This window comes from Sebastes umbrosus, chromosome 20 (assembly GCF_015220745.1).
Source record: "Sebastes umbrosus isolate fSebUmb1 chromosome 20, fSebUmb1.pri, whole genome shotgun sequence".
In the NCBI taxonomy this organism is placed as follows: Eukaryota; Metazoa; Chordata; class Actinopteri; order Perciformes; family Sebastidae; genus Sebastes; species Sebastes umbrosus.
The window spans coordinates 8,714,988-8,734,906 of record NC_051288.1 but is presented as its reverse complement, the minus strand read 5'-3'; the positions used below and the strand labels follow the sequence as shown (position 1 = coordinate 8,734,906).

At 39.6% G+C, this 19,919-nt stretch overlaps 1 protein-coding gene across 16 annotated transcripts in view; it reads left to right on the top strand.

The window, feature by feature from the left end:
• ryr2a (ryanodine receptor 2a (cardiac)) overlaps positions 1 to 19,919 on the top strand; it is a 167,245-nt gene that overhangs the window by 107,638 nt on the left and 39,688 nt on the right. For 13 of the 16 annotated variants that reach the window (XM_037754086.1, XM_037754084.1, XM_037754069.1 and 10 more), the window contains 28 exons: positions 794 to 957; positions 1,158 to 1,236; positions 1,399 to 1,488; positions 2,288 to 2,425; positions 2,551 to 2,628; positions 2,826 to 2,901; positions 3,163 to 3,286; positions 4,783 to 4,898; positions 5,263 to 5,327; positions 6,567 to 6,688; positions 6,930 to 6,979; positions 8,114 to 8,174; positions 9,152 to 9,390; positions 9,566 to 9,647; positions 10,483 to 10,613; positions 10,922 to 11,049; positions 12,365 to 12,557; positions 12,643 to 12,725; positions 12,982 to 13,139; positions 13,901 to 13,988; positions 14,926 to 15,018; positions 15,197 to 15,367; positions 15,664 to 15,723; positions 16,886 to 17,020; positions 17,303 to 17,415; positions 17,531 to 17,627; positions 18,588 to 18,694; positions 19,346 to 19,397. In XM_037754086.1, coding sequence (XP_037610014.1) covers positions 794 to 957; positions 1,158 to 1,236; positions 1,399 to 1,488; positions 2,288 to 2,425; positions 2,551 to 2,628; positions 2,826 to 2,901; positions 3,163 to 3,286; positions 4,783 to 4,898; positions 5,263 to 5,327; positions 6,567 to 6,688; positions 6,930 to 6,979; positions 8,114 to 8,174; positions 9,152 to 9,390; positions 9,566 to 9,647; positions 10,483 to 10,613; positions 10,922 to 11,049; positions 12,365 to 12,557; positions 12,643 to 12,725; positions 12,982 to 13,139; positions 13,901 to 13,988; positions 14,926 to 15,018; positions 15,197 to 15,367; positions 15,664 to 15,723; positions 16,886 to 17,020; positions 17,303 to 17,415; positions 17,531 to 17,627; positions 18,588 to 18,694; positions 19,346 to 19,397 — 3,093 coding nt within the window. The remainder of the gene's footprint in view (positions 1 to 793; positions 958 to 1,157; positions 1,237 to 1,398; positions 1,489 to 2,287; positions 2,426 to 2,550; positions 2,629 to 2,825; positions 2,902 to 3,162; positions 3,287 to 4,782; positions 4,899 to 5,262; positions 5,328 to 6,566; positions 6,689 to 6,929; positions 6,980 to 8,113; positions 8,175 to 9,151; positions 9,391 to 9,565; positions 9,648 to 10,482; positions 10,614 to 10,921; positions 11,050 to 12,364; positions 12,558 to 12,642; positions 12,726 to 12,981; positions 13,140 to 13,900; positions 13,989 to 14,925; positions 15,019 to 15,196; positions 15,368 to 15,663; positions 15,724 to 16,885; positions 17,021 to 17,302; positions 17,416 to 17,530; positions 17,628 to 18,587; positions 18,695 to 19,345; positions 19,398 to 19,919) is intronic. The other 3 variants (XM_037754083.1, XM_037754075.1, XM_037754073.1) reach the window with 1 other exon arrangement.

Genomic DNA, 19,919 nt, shown 5'->3' with positions numbered 1-19,919 from the left:
ATTCTTGTATACAAACATTACTGGGTGCGTGCGCATTCAGGGGGCAAAACCGCTTTGGCAGCCGTTTTAAATCACGGTAGATTTCTCCTTGTTTGTACATTCTATTTGACTAAACTAGACCCCTGCAGAGTCCGACCACCAGATACCATTATCATATGATGTATTAGTATGAGATTTGTTTTATTATTATCACTTGTTATGGACATTAGATCAGACTCAAGTGTGATTTGACTTTGGGGACCAGGGTCTGTTTGGTTGACACTCCGGTTTGAGTTCAAGTTACGTGACAGACGCCAGACACTTTTCCTTAACGATTCCTCAACAGGTATAACTTAATATTAATTTAAAACTGGAGACTTGGATTTTAGTCTTGTTATTAGTCCAACCAGTCACACAGGAGCTCAGGCAGGTGAACTCTACATTAGACCCCTGACAGCTCTCTAATAAATACCGTGTTGCTGGTTGCCAGCTAACGTTAGAGGTTAGTCCTCAGTCGGAAACATAACGGCAAAAATCAATACAATATTGCTGATATGTCTGATTTCAAATTTACATCATCCCTGACATCATCAGGGTTATTTTCTCAGACAAAACTCCTCCAGAGACACTGATGATGTTATACATACTGTCTTCACAGGCAGACAAACTTAATTTAACTCAATTATTAAAGTATACAGTCATGCTTGTTGTGCTGCCTGGTGGTATGTAGGTGACCCATAAAAGGCTATGATGTCCTGTATCCTATGATGTACAGTGTAAAGCAGCGTACTGCGTATGTGTTTTTGTGATGTAGCGGTATGACCAGGAGCTGTTCAAGCTGGCGTTACCGTGTCTCAGCGCGGTGGCTGGAGCTCTCCCTCCGGACTACATGGAGTCCAACTACATGGCCATGATGGAGAAACAGTCGTCCATGGACTCAGAGGGAAACTTCACTCCACAGCCTGCAGACACTAACAAGTATACAACATATTTATTAGAAAGTTCATGTTTTGAAGTTATTTTTGGTGCAGATCCTCATTCAGATTTTTATAAAGTATTAAATATACAGTAGATAATTTGTCCCCCCCCACCAAAAAAAAGGATCCAATTATTTACTGTTATCAAAATAAATTCTAAGGATTGTTGTCTTGTTTTTTCTTCTTTTCTGTCTTCATCAGTGTGACCGTTCCAGAGAAACTGGACTATTTCATAACCAGATATGCAGAGCACAACCATGAGAAGTGGTGTATAGAAAAGGTAAGGAGGCGACAGGTCACATAATGTTCTCAAGTCAAACATAGAAATTGTGGTAGTCCGGTTACTGATTTGTTTTAAGGTGCAATAAACCGACATTTCAATTATATTATACAAAAAAAATTTAAATGAATTTTTGAAATATCTCTCATGTCTGTTTTATAGTTTTCCAATGGCTGGTCATATGGGGACCAGATGTGTGAAATCTCCAAGAGCCTCCCTTTACTGAAACAATACAAAGGCCTCTCTGAGAAGGTAGTCTGCACGCAGCTGTCTGAGTCTGCCTTCATGTTGTCATTAATTTGCAAAAAAATGCCATATTTTGACTTTGAACATAACCAGGTAGTGAGCGTTGGTGCATTGAGCTGTGTCACAGCACAGTTTCACCACATGTGAGCAAGATCTGGCCAACAACATATGGCTGGATAGGTTCTATGAGTGCCAGCTTTGGGCCAGTGTCAGTTCATGGAATCCTGAGTCATTTATCACCTCTAATAGTAATCGATATATCGATTCAATGATCCAATATCATCGATGCAAAGTGAAAACATCGATACATATCGTCATCTTTAAAATACGCCTTTATTTTGAAATTCCCATGGCAAGTCTGTGTCACCATTTCCGTCCAAGTGTACCTCCTTCCTACAGAGTCAAATTGTCAAATCATATTTTAGTTGCTTTTGTGAGTTGATAATAAACTGATTGTATTAAATGGTCACATGATATTGTCTCATATCGATCGCAGGCCCCTGAATTGAATCGAATTGTAAAATATATTATGGCAGACTTTGTGATATCAGCAATTATCCTCATCCAAAGGATCAATATAATATCATATCCTGATGAAACTTGTGATTTACACCCCTAGTATAAAGTGCGAATGATCTTTTTGGAATAATGGGGAAGGAAATACTGTATCTTGCACACTTTGCACTCACCTATATTTTGATAGGATACAGTATCTTGTGGTTTATTACAGCTTTGTAGGTGAAGTGTTTCTAGAGGTACTGACTCACTGTCTGGTTTTGTCTAATGTTTGGTTGTAATCTTGCAGGATAAGGAGGCGTATTGCTGGCCAGTCAAAGAGTCTCTGAAGACCATGCTGTCATGGGGCTGGAGCATCGACAGGATCAGAGAGGGCGACCCGGCCAGCATCCACAACAAGACCAGGAGGATATCACAGGCCAGCCAGGTACACACACACACACACAATTACACATACATGCACATACAAATTAGCTTCACATATTGTTATAGAGGGTATTCATATAGAAAAAAAGGAAAGTGACATCAATATATATATCCTGTCTTCCACAGCAGTCTTTTGAAGGAGCTCCAACATTCAGCCCCAGGCCCATTGATATGAGCAATGTTACACTGTCTAGAGACATGCAGGTAGGTTCCTGTAGACACACAAAGATAAAACAATATAAAGATGTAAAGGAGAAACTTGCCTGATTCCTGAGCTTCGGCACTAAGGAAGGATATTGATATCAGTATAAAAACTAGAAGATATTGTGTATTGATAGATGAATTGATATGTGCAGTGTAACAGAGTCACATACTGTATGTTTAACGTTGTGTTTCTCCAGTCAATGGCAGAGCTGCTTGCAGAGAATTATCATAATATCTGGGCCAGGAAAAAGAAAATGGAGCTGGAAGCCAAAGGTGGATACAACACAACACAACACATACACACAAAACTTGTTTCCTTTTCTGCCATCACCACCAACTTTATCTTGTTTCTGTTATTTGATGGGGAAAAAAAGGCAAGGATCAGGGTTTCATTAAATTTGTGGAGATATGATAGCCTGAATTTTGCGAGTGTCAAGGCATTTGCGTGACAAATAAATGACGCGAAAATGCGAAATACTCGCCGGCGATAACAATCTTTGTTTTCCATCCTTGCCGTGTTGCTGTCGTCTCCAGGTGGAGGAAACCATCCTCTGCTGGTTCCCTACGATACGCTGACCGCCAAAGAGAAATCCAGAGACAGAGAAAAGGCACAAGACGTCCTCAAGTTCCTCCAGATCAACGGCTACACTGTGTCCAGGTAGGAAGTAGGGTCTACACTTTACACACAGAGTGGAGGTACTGTAAAGCATCTGAATTTTGAAGGAGTCTGATTGTTTGAATTAAAGTAGGAGTTGTGAGATTTGCCTGATGACACACTACAGTGTGTGCTGCTTACCAGTGTGTGTGTGTGTGTGTCTCTAGTGGGTATGTTTTCACACACTTAAAGGAACACCCAGACTCATATCGATTTCCTCTGTATGTGTCCAGTAGAAAGGTTTGGGATGTGTTTAGACTAACAAACCACAGAGAGTGTGAGAAGAAGGAAACTGCTAGCCTAACTAATCAAATAAAAATGGGTCACACTTTATAATAACCATCTTTTATAAAATTGATGGGTAAATTGATAGTCAGTTAAACTTAATAGTTATTTTACTGTTAACAAACAATTAGATCATGATTAATGATGTTTGCTAGTTATTAATAATGCTATAATGTATGTTATTTTAACAGTTTACTGTTGCACACATAACATTTTATGTACTATACATATATATATATATACATTATATAGATAATAAGTATTATATAAGTATTTGTTATTGATTATGAAATGATTTGTAAACCTTAAAGAAATGGTTTGTAAAACATCCATAAACATTACATAGATAGATATTTGTAACACATTATTAATGGTTAATAATTGGTTTGTAAACCCTATATAAACATTATTTGGATGGCTGTTATAAAGTTCCAACTGATGATTATAAGACATTGTTAAATGGTTAAATACTTTGCAAAGCATCTATAAACATTATTTAGATAGATAGTTAATACTGTGTCAATGCTTAATAATTGGTTTCTGGTCCATCTATCTATGTAATGTTTATAGATGTTTTACAAACGATTTCTTAAAGGTTTACAAATCATTTGGTAATCACTAACAAATACTTAAGAGAGTATATAAAATGTTATCATGTGTGCAACAATAAACTGTTAATAAATAGTTTACTAATATAATCAGAATGTAATTGTTTTCATCTCTTATCAGCTATGAGACAATATAGAATTTATTAACTAATTATTTCATAGTACACAAACTAATGATAAAATAACAAATGATTGCATTACTAATATTTAGTAAACAATATTAATTACCATTTCATTGTTTGTAAACAGTAAAATAACTATTAACTATGTTTAATTAACGATTAAATGATGGTTATTATAAAGTGTGAACAATTCCAAGTATCTAAACATGTAAAATAAACCAGACACAACTGTTTAATGAGACAGCTTTACAGTTGTTGGAAGGTATATTTTCACCTTTTGACAGAGATAAGCAGTATCCAGTATTCCCCCTACTTCCAGTCTGTGTGCATCCAGTACAGCGATAGGTCTAGGGTTTAGCTTAGCTTAGCAGCACAGATATGAAATGGATACATATCCTCTGATGTGAATCTGGGTAATATGAAAAATTGGTGTATTTCCTAAAATGCCAGCTCATTCCTTTAAGAGTGCGTCTGTTGTTTCCAGAGGTGTGAAGTCGCAGGAGCTGGACACTCCAGCTATAGAGAAACGATTTGCCTACACCTTCCTCCAGCAGCTCATCACATACGTCGACCAGGCGCACCAGCACATGATGGAGTTTGGTGAGACTTTTCTGTTACTCAGTGAATAATAAACAGTTTTTTTAAATGAATGTAATGCGATGTTCATGATACCGTATGAAACTGAACTCTGGTCTGGGTTCATACGGCTGGTGCAGAGAGGAAGATGCAATCATGTTACCAAAATAATAAAGTGCAGAGTGGGTGGCTACTGAAGAACACAGTGGATTCTGTCAGTTATTGGCTGCCATGCTGAATACTATTTTCAATGGACTCTTTTACACCACAAATGAACTGCAAATATATTTTAGGGAATGAGATAAAAATCAACCACCCGAGGTAATGTGTCAGATGAATGTCACCATGTAAATGTGTTGTCTTTGATTGTGTTCTGGCCGTCATTTAGACCTGGGAACGAGACAGAAGGGGGAGAAGATTCCTCATGAACAACAGATTAAGTTCTTTGGAAAGGTCAGAACTCATCATTTTATTTAATTCATCAATCAGTTGGGTATTTGGTTGTGTTAACTTTGAACTTTTTTTGTTTGTTTTTTTAGTAAAACATTGCCTTTAACAATGTGCAATATAAAAATGATGTTATTCAGCAGTAATCATGAAGCCTGTCTGCATTAGTAATCCAAATCATTTCACAGGGTTTACCAAAACTGCCATTAATTCTTATTGTATCTTACAAACGGATAAATGACATAACAAATTTCAAAAAATGTTGTCCCCATTAGTCACTTTGACACAAAAACCTGGGAAGATGGGGTCCAGGGGCCTCATTATAGAAACTTCCTAAGTCTGAAATCCTCTCTTATCTCAGTTTAGGAGGTCATTTAGGATTTTTGGTATCACAGAAACACGTTTCCTAACTGCATTTAGGAAAAACTTCTATCTTATCTTAGGATAGAAATCCAGCTATTACAGAAACCTAACCTAACTTAGGGATTTCCCACATTAGGAATCCTAAGTTAGGATGGCGTAGACCCTCTCCTAAAATCAAAATATCTGCCAAAAATGGCAGCAGCACTGTCGTTAGGACTGTATGGCGATGACAATGAAGATGGTGAACGACATGAACACCAAAATATAATGATTGAAAGGCTGCTCAAATCATATGATGATGCTTTGTATTTCCCGGACCATGTAGGCCTATTCATTAAAAATGATATATAAATAATTTAATATATATATATAATTAAAAAGTTGGGGTTTCCTCTCTTCGACCGACACCAGTCTTGTTTTTGTCCGTGATAGCTAGCTTGCTAGTGACAAGTGAGAGCTGTTGATATTATGGCCTGTCCATCTCGAGAAGCCTACTGGGACATTCTAAACATAGATACAGGCATGACAAGTCGAGCGCAGATTGACGAGTCAAATTTACAGTTATAGTTAGGATTTCTTAAGTTGAGATAAGATAGGAGGCCTGAGATAGAATAGGACACAGCCATGAGTTTTGGAGTTGCTTCTGTAATAGGATGATAGGAAAGATCCTATCTTTGAAACGATAGGACAAGCAGTTAGGTGATCTCTCTGTAATGAGGCCCCAGGTTGAAAAATACAGAAGTTACTCTTTAATTGTTCATTTAGTAGGCAGTATGCAGTCCATCTACAGATTGAGTATGTGGTACACAGTACGTTTGTATGCGATTTCGAAACACAGCCGGACAGTAATTCCTCTGTGTGTTTATGCCATTTAACCCTCAGGTCGTCTTGCCACTGGTGGATCAATACTTTAAAAACCACAGGATGTACTTCCTGTCCACAGCCATCCATCCAATCAGCAGCGGAGGCCACGCCTCCAACAAGGAGAAGGAGATGGTGACCAGGTGAGATAGACAGATAGAAAGCCAACAATGCCACTCGCGCTCATGTTTTATTGATGAATAAGACTTTAGTTCTGTTGGAGACAACTATTTGTAATGTGACTACATGTGTATGACAGACTGTGTGCCTTTTATATCTCTCCTGCTCTCTCTTTGTCTTCCTCTGGGTTGATTGTCTCTTTTATCTCTTTCCCTGCTTCCCTTTCTACCTCCTCCTCTCTCTCCTTTCATTGACTCTTTTCAGTCTTTTCTGCAAACTGGGAGTTCTTGTCAGACATAGGATATCCTTATTTGGTAAGGACGTTCATGCCTAATGCTTCCACTTCTGCTCCTTCTCTGCTGTTGTTCTGAGTGAATATGAGTGCAGTATGAATGGTTTCATGCTATGTCGACCCAGGAGTAATGTCTATACCACAGATGTGTCCCATGAGACAAAATAGGGAAGTCTCTCCATCATTTTTATAATTTGTGATGAAACCAATAAATAACTTTCCTCTAGCTGTTCCTGGACCAACGTCTTCTATCTGAGACACATTATAGAACAAGTTATCCTATAGAGGTTTGCTTCGGTTATTACCTCCGCCAAGGCCGAAGGCCCAGGAAGGAGGTTATGTTTTCACTGGCGTTGGTTTGTCCGTTTGCAGGATTACTCCAAAAGTCTGCGATGGATCTAAATGAAATGTTTTTGAGGGGTGGGGTGTGGCACAATGAACAGTCCATTAAATTTTGGTGGCGGCGATCCAGGGGGGGAGGGCGGGGCAGTGACGTGCATGAAACCTGCCTTGGCGGAGGTCTGCGTTCTCCGAGTGCACTTCTAGTTGTTGATATAAAACCGTGTGGTCATACTGTACGTTACTGACTGTAACGTGTTTGTATGGGACTGAGACAGATAGAGGATGAACACGAGAAAGCTCAAGAACATCCTGAAATAGTGTGTGCAGGTGTGTGTGTGCATGCATGCATGAGGTGTGTGTATACTCGTCCTCTGCTCAGCAGCTGTGTGTGTTGTGTGTTGTGTGGTGTGTATTGCGACTTGTTCCACCATGTCATCGCTTCAAAGTAAAAAGATGTTCCACCTTTGCTGACTAAAACCTGATACAACTGGAAACAAACACATTTGGGCACATAAAATATGTTTATTATTGGTATTTATTAGTTTTGCTCTCCAGTACCGACTCGTGAAGCTTTTCATTTTAAAGGAACATCTTTTTTCTTTGAATCTGATGCTCTGCTGTGTTATTTACTAAAGCACATACATGATGGATGGGATTCTGTGATGGGTTTTCCGCTCCCATTGGTTTGAACAGGGCTGTTGTTTTAGTGTGCTCTAGTGCTTGACTCTTCACATCCCTGACACATAGGAACCTCCAGCCCTACCCAGTATGTACACGGGATTTACTGTTTATTATGTGATCCTCTGCTTTTCAGGTAACAATGCCATATCCATAGTCAACTGTCTGCAGATACTGGGACAAAGCCTGGATGCAAGGTAAGGAAAGACATGGACTGAGTGTGTGTGTGTGTGTGTGTGTGTGTGTGTGTGTGTGTGTGTGCCGCTTGTCATTACACAAGGAAATATGTTGTTGGAGGACACATAATATGCATGTTGTCCCATGGTGTTAAAGATAAATACTGACAATGCTCTACTTGGCATCGAAACACCCATGCCCATTGTAGCACCACACAATGGCTCTGTCAAGGTGCATATCTTGGGTCGATTGTGGTAGCCACATCAAGACCTGCCACTGTCCTATTTCCAAGCGCTGCCCATTGTGCTGAAGTAGCAGACTGATTATAATTACGACTTTTTCTCTTGATTTCTGCCCGTCCATCAGTTTCATCTTGGATCTATAATTATTCTCTAGACTATATAGCTGGAGCCAGAGTCTGTGCAGTAGTGATCGGGCGGTGGAACTGCATTATCAAGGTCACCCGCCCGAACCAATCGTGAGCCGAGCACGGCCGCAGCTTGTCAGCGAGAGAGACTCACAGCTGCCAATTATGACGTCTCACCCCCTTTTTATAGCATCAAATCATTTCTTAAAACCAAACTTATCAGAAAAAAGAACACTTGAACATACATCAGCGTGATAAGAACTACCTATAATGCAGAAACCATCTTTTGGAAAAAAATATTTGACTTTGACTTTTTAGTTTGGTCCATGTCCCATCCACTAACAACCTGCAACCAGCCACCAGGGGGCGATCCAGATGTTTTAGCTTCACTTTTGGGGAACTGTCATGTCGTCCATCTTTATATACAGTCTATGCACTTGTGATGTAATGTAGTTCAGCTGTTTCTCTGTTTCTTTTCTGCTCCTTTATTATTCTAGAGGATGTCATTTGTTTAAATTAGTCTGACTAATAGTTACGTTCTTGCTCTCTCAAACTCAAACTACAAGTGGTTGGAAGAAGTCTCTCTTTTAAAGATGATAATGTAAAACCTAACTCTCCCCATGTATCCAGGACAGTGATGAAGACTGGTCTGGAGTCAGTGAAGGCAGCGCTGCGGTTGTACTTCGACAGCGCAGCAGAAGATCTGGAGAAGACGCAGGAGAACCTGAAGCTGGGCCAGTTCACCCACAGCAGAGAGCAGCCGCGAGGTGTCACTCAGATCATCAACTACACCACCTTCGCCCTGCTGCCCGTCCTCTCCTCCCTGTTCGAACACATCGGACAGAACATGTTCGGGGAAGACCTCATATGTGCGTACTGACTTTTGGTGCTGTTTGATTCAGACATCAACGGTGAAATCTTGCCAATTCATGTTTTTGAATGTTTTCCAGTTGGTAATCTACAGGGGAAAAAATATGAATTTCTTTAATTCCATGAAATGTAAACTGCAAAACATTCTTTTTTTGGTTGCCTCTCTTCTTCCAGTGGATGACGTCCAGGTTTCCTGCTACAGAATCCTCAACAGTCTCTACTTTCTGGGAACCAACAAAAGCATCTATGTAGAGAGGTACAGTATAGGCTACAGTACACATGCATTTAAGATACAGAAACCTGCTATAGAATTAGGTTTCTTCCACATCCGTATGTAGGTTTACATTTACTGTGAAATCATTTGAATTTACAGAGAACATTGAATACAACTCAAAATTATCATCAGATTTTTTTCTACACACAGTACACATGGTATAAAAAATAAATCTGTGAAAGAATGAGAAAATAAATGTGGAAATATATAGAGGAACATATAAAAGAATAAATAAATTAACTGTGGTAATATAAAAAAATATATAGGTAAAGTATAAAATAATGATTGTAAACATTTTCATATGTATTTGCTCGTTTATTTTTGTATGTATTTATTTATCTATTCTTATTTATTTTTGCATATATAGCACAAATTTTCTTTCCATATATTTAAAAATATACTTTTTATTTATTTGTATCCCTTTATTTTTCCCTATTCTTTTCCCTAAGGCTTTTGCTTTTCCGTCATTTATTTATTCCCCTTTATATTTCCACATTTATTTTCTTATTCTTTATTCTTAAGACTACCATCACAATTAACACGTTTAATTATCTTTAAAGAACCACTGTGTAACATTTAGGGGGAACTATTGGCAGAAATGGAAAATAATATTAATAAGTATTTGTTTCTTTAGTGTGTAATCACCTGAAAATAAGAATCGATGTGTGAAAAATGAAATAGATGATTGATAATGAATGTAATAATATTAATGAAATAATTACCTGTTTATTCTCTCTTCTCCTTCTCCTTCTCCCTCTCCTCTCCTCTCCTCTCCTCTCCTCTCTTTTCCTCTCCTCTCCTCTCCTCTCCTCTCCAGACAGCGTCCAGCGTTAGGAAAGTGTTTAGCTGCCTTCTCAGCAGCCTTTCCTGTTGCGTTCCTTGAGCCTCACATCAACAAGTTCAACAGCTTCTCCATCTACAACAGCAAAGGAACTAAAGACAGAGCGGGTACTAATGAATGTGGTTTATATTTGTTTATATTGTATATGTTTAGCCACTCTGTGCACTTGAATCATACAAACATGAGGGGGTGGAATTACACCAGGTCCTGAGGTAATTGTTTCCTCTGAGAGTTATATTCACTGTGTATATATATAATGTCTAGTGGAAGTCGGTGTTAATGTTAGCAGGCAGGCTAACAAGCTTTTTCTTTCTGTGTGTAATACAAACTTAATATCATTTATATGTATACAAAAATGTTATTGAGCTATGTATTCATGTTTCTATCCATCTTTTAAGTGCATTCTCTTTCTCAGCTCTAGGTCTTCCAGGGCAGGTGGGGGAGGTTTGTCCTCTCATCCCAAACTTAGATAAGTGTCTGGAGGAGATCATGGAGTTGGCAGAGTCTGGCATGAGATACACTCAGATGCCCCATGTCATGGAGGTGGGATATATAACTAACTAACTTAAAAATGCATATCAACATTGGGTGTGTTGTACCCGTATCCATGCAGGTTTCTTTTCTTCAGGGTACTCTGCTTTCTTCTCGTCCCAAAATGATCCATGTTAGGTATTAGAAATACTCTTTCCATTGTCACTTAACCCAAGCATCCACACTGGAGATGGTCCTCCAGCCCTGCGCTGTTTGCTGCCCACTACTACTAAATAGTTAAATTGGTTAAACACAGAGGATTGGTTTCCCCATGGAGATTATAGTAATAAAACTCAACTTAAACCAATTTATGGTTTAAGTTACAGTTTATTCACTGTATCTACAGCTATGCTGTTATCATGTTATGGCGTTGCATTCCTACTACTCTGGTGACCGATTAAAAAAGCCAGACATTTTTGATTTGAAATTAGAGATGTTAAGCCTTTATTGATTGATTAAACCCAAGTAGTGCTCATATAAAGTTTGTATCCGTGTGGGGTCATCACAGAGAACCTGACATGGTCATCATCCAACACAGTCTCATGTCAGTTCTTGAAATAGTCACAAAATGTAATCTATTTGATTTGTGTACATAGACACAAATTCCCTTTTTTTTGTGAAGCTCAGCGCGACTTTCAACAACATGTTTTTCGTGCGTTTTCCTACGAATGTCCAGCAACACGTGACACATGTCAATTTCTGCTCCAGTCTTTTCAAAATAAAACTGCTTAGTTAGGTTTAGGAATAGATCGACTTGGTTAGGTTAAGGCAACAAAACTACTTAGTTAGGTTTAGGAAAAGATTGCGGTTAGGGTTAAAATAACACTGGAAGTGTCGTAACTTAAGTACGGAAGTTACGTGACAAATAAATCAACTTTGACTTGTGGTCACACGGGACACGAACACCGGTCTCCAGGGCGAACGTCCTGTGTTTCTTTTCGAGCTGACCACTGGGCTGTATCATCACAGTATATCAGCACGGCCCAGGACAGAAGGGCTCTGCAGCGGGTGATTAAATCGAGGTGAGGTGCCTGCGCAGAGCACAAAGGATATTAAAGACAACACCCACCCTAGCAACAGCATCTTCACCCTGCTGCTAGCAAGAGATACAGAAGTAACCGCTTGACTAGCCATGAATATCTGTTTATACATTTTCTGTTTGTGTAACGTGGAGTGGGCTACAACTACATTTCATTGTGCGATCCTGTATCGTATAATGGCAATAATAAATCCTTGGATACAATGCATTATGTCAGGATGGGGAAGTGGGTGATCTCATGATAGTTTAACCTGAAGTATGTCATTTTTTTTAAATTTTCTTCTGTAGGTGGTGTTGCCAATGTTGTGCAGCTACATGTCTCACTGGTGGGAACACGGACCAGAGAGCAACCAAGACAAAGCCGACAGCTGCTGCACCTCTGTGACTTCAGAACACATGAACACTCTGCTGGGAAACATCCTCAAGATCATCTACAACAATCTGGGAATAGATGAAGGGGCCTGGATGAAAAGACTAGCTGGTAAACATGGCAACTCTCTCTCTCTCACACTGTCACTGCATAAAAACTAAATAATCATTGAACCCTACCTCTGTCCCTGCTTCAGTCTTCTCTCAGCCAATCATCAGCAAGGCCAAAGCCCAGCTGCTCAAGACCCACTTCCTGCCTTTGATGGATAAACTCAAAAAAGTGAGTCTTGTCATTTTATCATGTATTGTAGATTGTCATGTAGCTCATTAGAATATTGGTGGACATACAGTACATACATATATACATGTAATACGGCCCTAAGCTATGCGTGAGGTGTGCAAATGGGTTAAATAAGTAAGTATGTAAGTTTAATGCAGTGTTTTTGCAAAGTAGGATTATAATAGTACTACTTCTAAGATCACAATATATTTAGTGTTGAAAGTAAGAGAAAGCGGTGTATTACTGTGTCCTGCAGAAAGCAGCAGTTGTGCTGATGGATGAGGAGCACAGCAAGGCAGAGGGGAGGGGTGAGATGTCAGAGACAGAGCTCCTCATCATGGACCAGTTCACCATACTGGTCAGAGACCTGTACGCCTTCTACCCTCTCCTCATACGATTTGTTGACTACAACAGGTACGCTGTGCTGATCGGATGGTTCCAATGAATCCTAATGAATTACATTAATGTGATGCTTGCCTACAGTATGTGCTTGTCACTCTGTATAACTAACATATTTGCGGTATTTTGGAGAAAGGATGATACACATGGACACCAATAGTCAGTGTCTACAACATAAGTGTTTTTCTATGCTGAAAGGGGCCCTGTGGAGTACTCTTATATATAAATAAACAAGTTACATTCAGTGTTACTCACCACAACGCAATGTGTGTATCCTTTAGCTCAACAAACATGTCGAGTGTATGTTCTTTCTCATTAAACATTTGTGATTGAAGTATAGTTACTACAAGGAACTTTTACAGCATGCAGGTTCACCAGAAACTCCTTCAGCTCAGACTCCAGCAGGGCCTCCGGACAAAGATTTTTACGACGCCTGGCGGTAATGCTCATGGAAACACTACCGCTTTTGTCCACAGGGGTCGCCAAAATCAACACAAAATGAAAGTTCCTTTGAGTAACTTTGTTTACATCCATGTTTACTAGCTTGCAGTCTTCTACTTCCTTGCCTTTATCGGTGCATTGCTGCATATCTCGGCATGTTACTGTGTATCGCGTCACCTGCGTTTGCATGTGCGTCCTCGTGCGTGTACACGAGATAAACAAACGGGGATCCACTCATAGATAAACAGCCTCATAACTCTGCTAGAGGTCTAAAACTCCACAGGGAATCTTTGAGTAGTGCCACTATCACTAAACTGTCCTTGATGTGCCGACAGGGCCAGATGGCTGAAAGAGTCCAACCACGAGGCCGAGGAGCTGTTCCGCATGGTGGCCGAGGTTTTCATCTTCTGGGCCAAGTCTCACGTAAGAAACATCACTGAGGAGGATAACATGCTGCTGATTTAAAATGTCACAATGAGAGGTAGACGAGAGAGCACTAGACAAGATGTAATGGTAAGTGCAACAGAGCGATAAGTCAGTTTTATCAGCTTCTTAAAACTCAATTTATTGGTATTTTTGATACTGAATCAGATACTGATACTGGGTGTGCTGCTGATCCCACTGAGAATCACCAGTCCAATCTTTCACGCTCCATGGACCCGTTGGACAGATGTGGACCTGCAGATTACTACCTGGGCCCAGAAAAACATTAGTCCCGCCCCTCCCGGTGGACCCCACGGGACCTTATTTCGGAAAAAATATGTACGGTAGTCAACGGAGAGAGACAAATATTTTTTGGATCCTGTTTGAATTGCGCCATGAATCACACATATGATGTTTGTCAAAGTAAAAGATCATTTTTCAAGTCAAGAAAGTCACAGTTTGTCGTAGTATCATTTAGTTTTGTGTGAAGCCGCTCAGTGAACTACATCTCGGGAAGAGTCTGATACTTCAACAGTTTTACAACAAATATTTTTTCAACTGACAAACATCATATGTGTGATTCATGGCGCAATTCAAACGGGACCAAAAAACTACTTGTCTCTCGCCGTTGACTACCGTTCATATTTTTTCCACTACGAGTCTACAGCCGTGCTAGCGGCTCTGACAATGCCAACATGCTGATGTTTAGCAGGTACAATGTTTTCCATGTTTAGCTTGTTTGCATGCTAACATGTCCTTATTAGCACTAAACACAAAGTACAGCTGAGGCTGATGGGAAAGTCCTTTGTTTTGTGAGTATTTGGTATTTGGGACATTCACAGCTTTCCAACACACTTAATCGGAGGGGTACTCAGTTGGTCATACAAAAGTGTGACCGTGCTGTGATGGACGGTGTCATGTTGTCATCTTTCTGCAGAACTTCAAGAGAGAAGAGCAGAACTTTGTGGTCCAGAATGAAATCAACAACATGTCCTTCCTCATCACTGACACCAAGTGTAAGATGGCAAAGGTATGGACTCATGGATGGAAGGAGTGACTCAAGGTTTACATATCAGAAGTGTATTGCTTGTTATACATGTGTTTTTGTGTCAGTCCACATTTAGAAACAAGGAAGAACAGAACATGACACTTAGACCCAGTAGTGTGTGTGTGCAGTTCTTGTCCTCTGATGTTTGACTTTGCCTCAGGGAATAATGTCAGACCAGGAGAGGAAGAAGTTGAAGAGGAAGGGAGATCGATACACGATGCAGACGAGTCTCATCGTTGCCACTCTGAAGCGCCTGCTGCCTGTTGGACTCAACATCTGTGCCCCCGGAGAACAAGAGCTCATTGCACTGGCTAAGAACCGCTTCACCCAGGTAGGAAAACAACATTTGGCATGCTGGCATGCTCGTGCTCGTGCTCGTGTGTTGGTATATACATGTTCTCACTTTCTTTCATTCAATCTTTTTTCAAGTTATTTCAAATTCCTTTTAAAATCGAAACATCTGTAAAGCGCTTTGAAACCGCCTCGTGCATGAATTGTGACGATTTAATATGGCAGCCAAAATGCTACATACATATTTTTTGCTTATGATATCATTGCAATTGTTGTATTGGTCATTTCATGGTTGCCTTTGTCTCACAGCGGAGCATGCTTTTACTCTGTTCACAGAAAGATACAGAGAAGGAGGTTCGAGAGATCATCAAGAACAATCTGCATTTACAAGGAAAGGTAAGAATACTTTGAGTCAGTGTACTGCAAGTATATTTGGGATATGCCGAACATGACGTCAGGCTTTATATTTACACAACAGAGAAATTAGAACGTTTTTTTTAGAGGGGATAGTCTGAATGGTACAAAGGCGTATCAGGGCCATTGTAGGTACATTTTCCGAGATTTATGCCGTAAATTTAGTACGGCTGGGACGATACACCTATCTCCCCATTCGATACTATCACGATACTTGGGTGCGATTTTTAAGTATTGCGATTCTACAAATTGTGCGATTTGATATTACAATTTATTGCGACACTAGACCATGGGAAAAAGTTAAATCATACACTTCTAGGGACTTTTACTTTGGAAAATATCTAAATTAATACCGTAAAAATGTTGGATTTTCAGCATGTATGTTTTCAGAGATGTCCTGAAGTTAAATATATCAGTCATTGTCAGGCATTATTTAATAATTTTTTTCCAGCAACCCAAAAATCACAGAATAAAGATATTTCCCTCACAAATCAGTGGTATTTTCTTTTTAATTTATAAGGGACATGTAATGTTTTATACTTCCAGTGAATATAATCCAATCAATCTTATTTCCATCTATGTATTTTGTATGTACAGTTCCCTTTGTTAACACCTTATTTTGAAAACCGGACGTAGTCACACGTGCATCCGTCGCTAGCTTTCCCCGTCAGCTCAATATGGGTCGTTTGAATGCATTTACCATAAATGTCAGTATAAGATAAAGATAAAACTACAATTTTAGCGTTGGCTGATTTGACCACGGAGATGCGAGTGACGGTTGACTTTACAGAAGTGTGATGAGGTTGATCCAATCTTGCAAAGTGAAGCGATGCGGTTCCTTGGGGGGGAAAAAACTGTATTTTTCTTGTAAATGTACCACTTTTCTCCTAAATTTACGACTTTAATCTAGGAAATTCTGAGTTTTTTCTTAGAATATTACCCCCCTCCCCCGGCTCCATAATTATTATGTTGTTTAACCTGAAATGGCCCTAATACGCAGTCGTAGAATGGCAACAGCTCCAACATTTGGTTCAAAATGTAGCTCGAATCTACCACAAATAATTGACCTCAGTGCGCAGCCTCGACACGCAGTTTAATGCATGTCCTCAGTGTGTTTGTGACTGTGTGTGTGTGTCTTGTACAGCTGGAGGACCCAGCTATTCGTTGGCAGATGGCTCTGTACAGAGACCTCCCTAATCACTATGAGGACACCTCGGACCCACAGAAGACTGTGGAGAGAGTTCTGGACATCGCTCATGTCCTCTTCCACCTAGACCAGGTGTGTGTTGAACTAACCATATAATAGCCACTGTTATGTATTACCATATTTGGGTTGCTGCTCCTGAAGCTGTATGAAGAGAAGCTGGCCTGCAGTCTCCTCTTAGAAGAGCTGATTGGCCGTTGTTAAAGTTGCCGCAACTGCAAAAATAGACACAAGCATGTCTGTTGTTTAAAGACAATGATGTTTACAAATTCACTTCTCTAACCAGTTGTCCTGGAGATGTAGGCAATATGGCCTCCAGATGGTAGAAAGTCTGATTGGTTCAGTGTGTGTGTTTAGGTTGAACACCCTCAGCGCAGTAAGAAGGCCGTGTGGCACAAACTGCTGTCCAAACAGAGGAAGAGAGCAGTGGTTGCTTGCTTCAGGATGGCTCCGCTCTATAACTTGCCCAGGTAAGTTATGCATCCACACACAGTATATATACAGAGTGTGCATGTGTGTGTGTACTGTACATCTGGTGTGTCTTGTGAGAAAGCCTTTATTCCTACCGTATCTCCCCCGAACCAGGCACCGGGCTGTCAACCTGTTCCTGCAGGGCTATGAGAAGTCCTGGATTGAGGCAGAGGAACACTACTTCGAAGATAAACTCATCGAGGACCTCGCTGTAAGTTCATTTCTATGTGAATATAAAACAAATGGAATTATTTTCTTCTCCTTAAAAACAGTTTAAGGGCGTTTTTTTTTTTTTACTCCTGTAGTCCTGCACCTATATGGAAACAGCACAATCATGGCTAGTAGTTTGGAGAAATGTCTTTTGTATATCACAGTTATAATGCCATAAATCATTAAAAAAAATTTAAAAAGTAAGTTGAATTTCTTTAATAATTTATTTTACAAAAATTGGAAAAAAAAAGATGGAATCTATATATACATTTTCTCTGTTGGACAGAGAAATCTCAGCTTTTTCTCTGTCTCTCTTTATCTAACAGAGAACTCTCAGCTTTATATGATAAACGGTGTATATTTGGCGATCAAAAAAAAAAGAAAACCCGCCTTTCAAAGCCTGCCAGCGGTTTCTGGGCTTCTGAGGGGAACACCAACTAAATTCACTTTTTTAAATGAACCAATATGTTATTTACGCCTAGTAAATATCAATCAATATCAATGAACATTAGCTCCTCTCTCTCAAAACCAGAAACCAGAGAAGTAAGTCTCAAACTTGTCATAGGGTATAAAGTCTGGAGCTGCTCCGTAGACGATGAATGGGAGACTCACAGAATGTTTGTTTTCTTGTTTATACCCAAATGATCTTTATTCTATTGTAGTGTTGTCAGTTGTGAAACAGAAAATGTTCCCATTTACTCAGATCATTCCCCTGGGTGCTCTCAGTGTCATTTAGAACATCTCTCACAATTTATACCCTATAACATCACAAGTAGGAGTTTTAGCACTCTAGTTTTTGGATTTGGAAGAGAGTTGTTTACATTTACTAATATTTTTGGACTGTCTTAGACCATAGGGATAACATGTATGAATTTTGAAAATAGGCATAGTTTAGCTTTATAAGGCTGTTGTTGTGTGTATCATCGGGTCTCCTGTAATTATGAATGTGTGTTTATTTCAGAAACCAGGTGACCAGGAGCCAGCTGAGGAAGAAGAGGGGATGAAAAACATTGATCCGCTGCATCAGCTCATTCAGCTGTTCAGCAGAACAGCCCTCACAGAGAAGTGGTGGGTTCTCATACGTATACTGTATGTACTGTAAGATACACACGGCTCTACCGAATGCTTCTGCTCCAACAGAAGTTAGAGGTAATATGTTAGCAAACACATCTAGTAAAAAGGACAGTCTTCTATCTGGCCAGACAAACTCAATATATCAGCTCTTGAAATAAGAATCTTGATCTGTCTGACTGTTATCTATCTCCGCTCTTTGCGGGTACAGTCTACAGTTTTTGGGCGAGGTTGCCCATGGTTTGCTTCCAGCCAGAGTGTTTTGAATAAAAATAAAAAAAAAAAAGCTGAAAGAGACTCTATGAGAGACTCTATGTAAAAATCATAAATTGCTTGTTAACAGTGACTCCTGTGGCCGTTAAGTCAACGACAGTCAGCGTCCTGTTGCTCGAGCTTGTGCTGCCGTCACACACGAGACTGAACGTGATTGACAGGCATCATGTTGATTAACGTTAGCAACATTAGTCAGCTAAAACCACAATATCACTCTATATTTCACCTGCTTGGCAGTAATGTTAGCTGACCAGACAAAGGTCCCTCCATGAATCGATGTTGCTCCTAGTGTTAATTTTTCCTGCTTCAGTCATTTGTGTGGTCAGTCAACTTGTGCTAATGTGTTTGTGTGTGTGGGTGTGTTTCCTGTTTCAGTAAACTGGATGAGGATATTCTCTACATGGCCTATGCTGACATCATGGCTAAGGTACCAGCTACTAAATACCAGTACTAGAAAGGTTTTCATTACTTAGAAGTAGGGCTGTCAATCAATTAAAATATTTAATCACAAATTAATCGCACATTTTTTATCTGTTCAAAATGTACCTTAAAGGGAGATTTGTTAAGTATTTAATACTCTTATCAACATGGGAGTGGGCAAATATGCTGCTTTATGCAAAAGAATGTATATATTTATTATTGGAAATCAATTAACAACACAAAACAATGACAAATATTGTCCAGAAACCCTCACAGGTACTGCATTTAGCATAACAAAATATGCTCAAATCATAACATGGTAAACTGCAGCCCAACAGGAAACAACAGCTGTCAGTGTGCTGACTTGACTATAACTTGCCCCAAACTGTATGTGAATATCATAAAGTGGGCATGTCTGTAAAGGGGAGACTCGTGGGTACCCATAGAACCCATTTTCATTCACATATCTGGAGGTCAGAGGTCAAGGGACCCCTTTGAAAATGGCCATGACAAAATTTAGCAGAAGTTT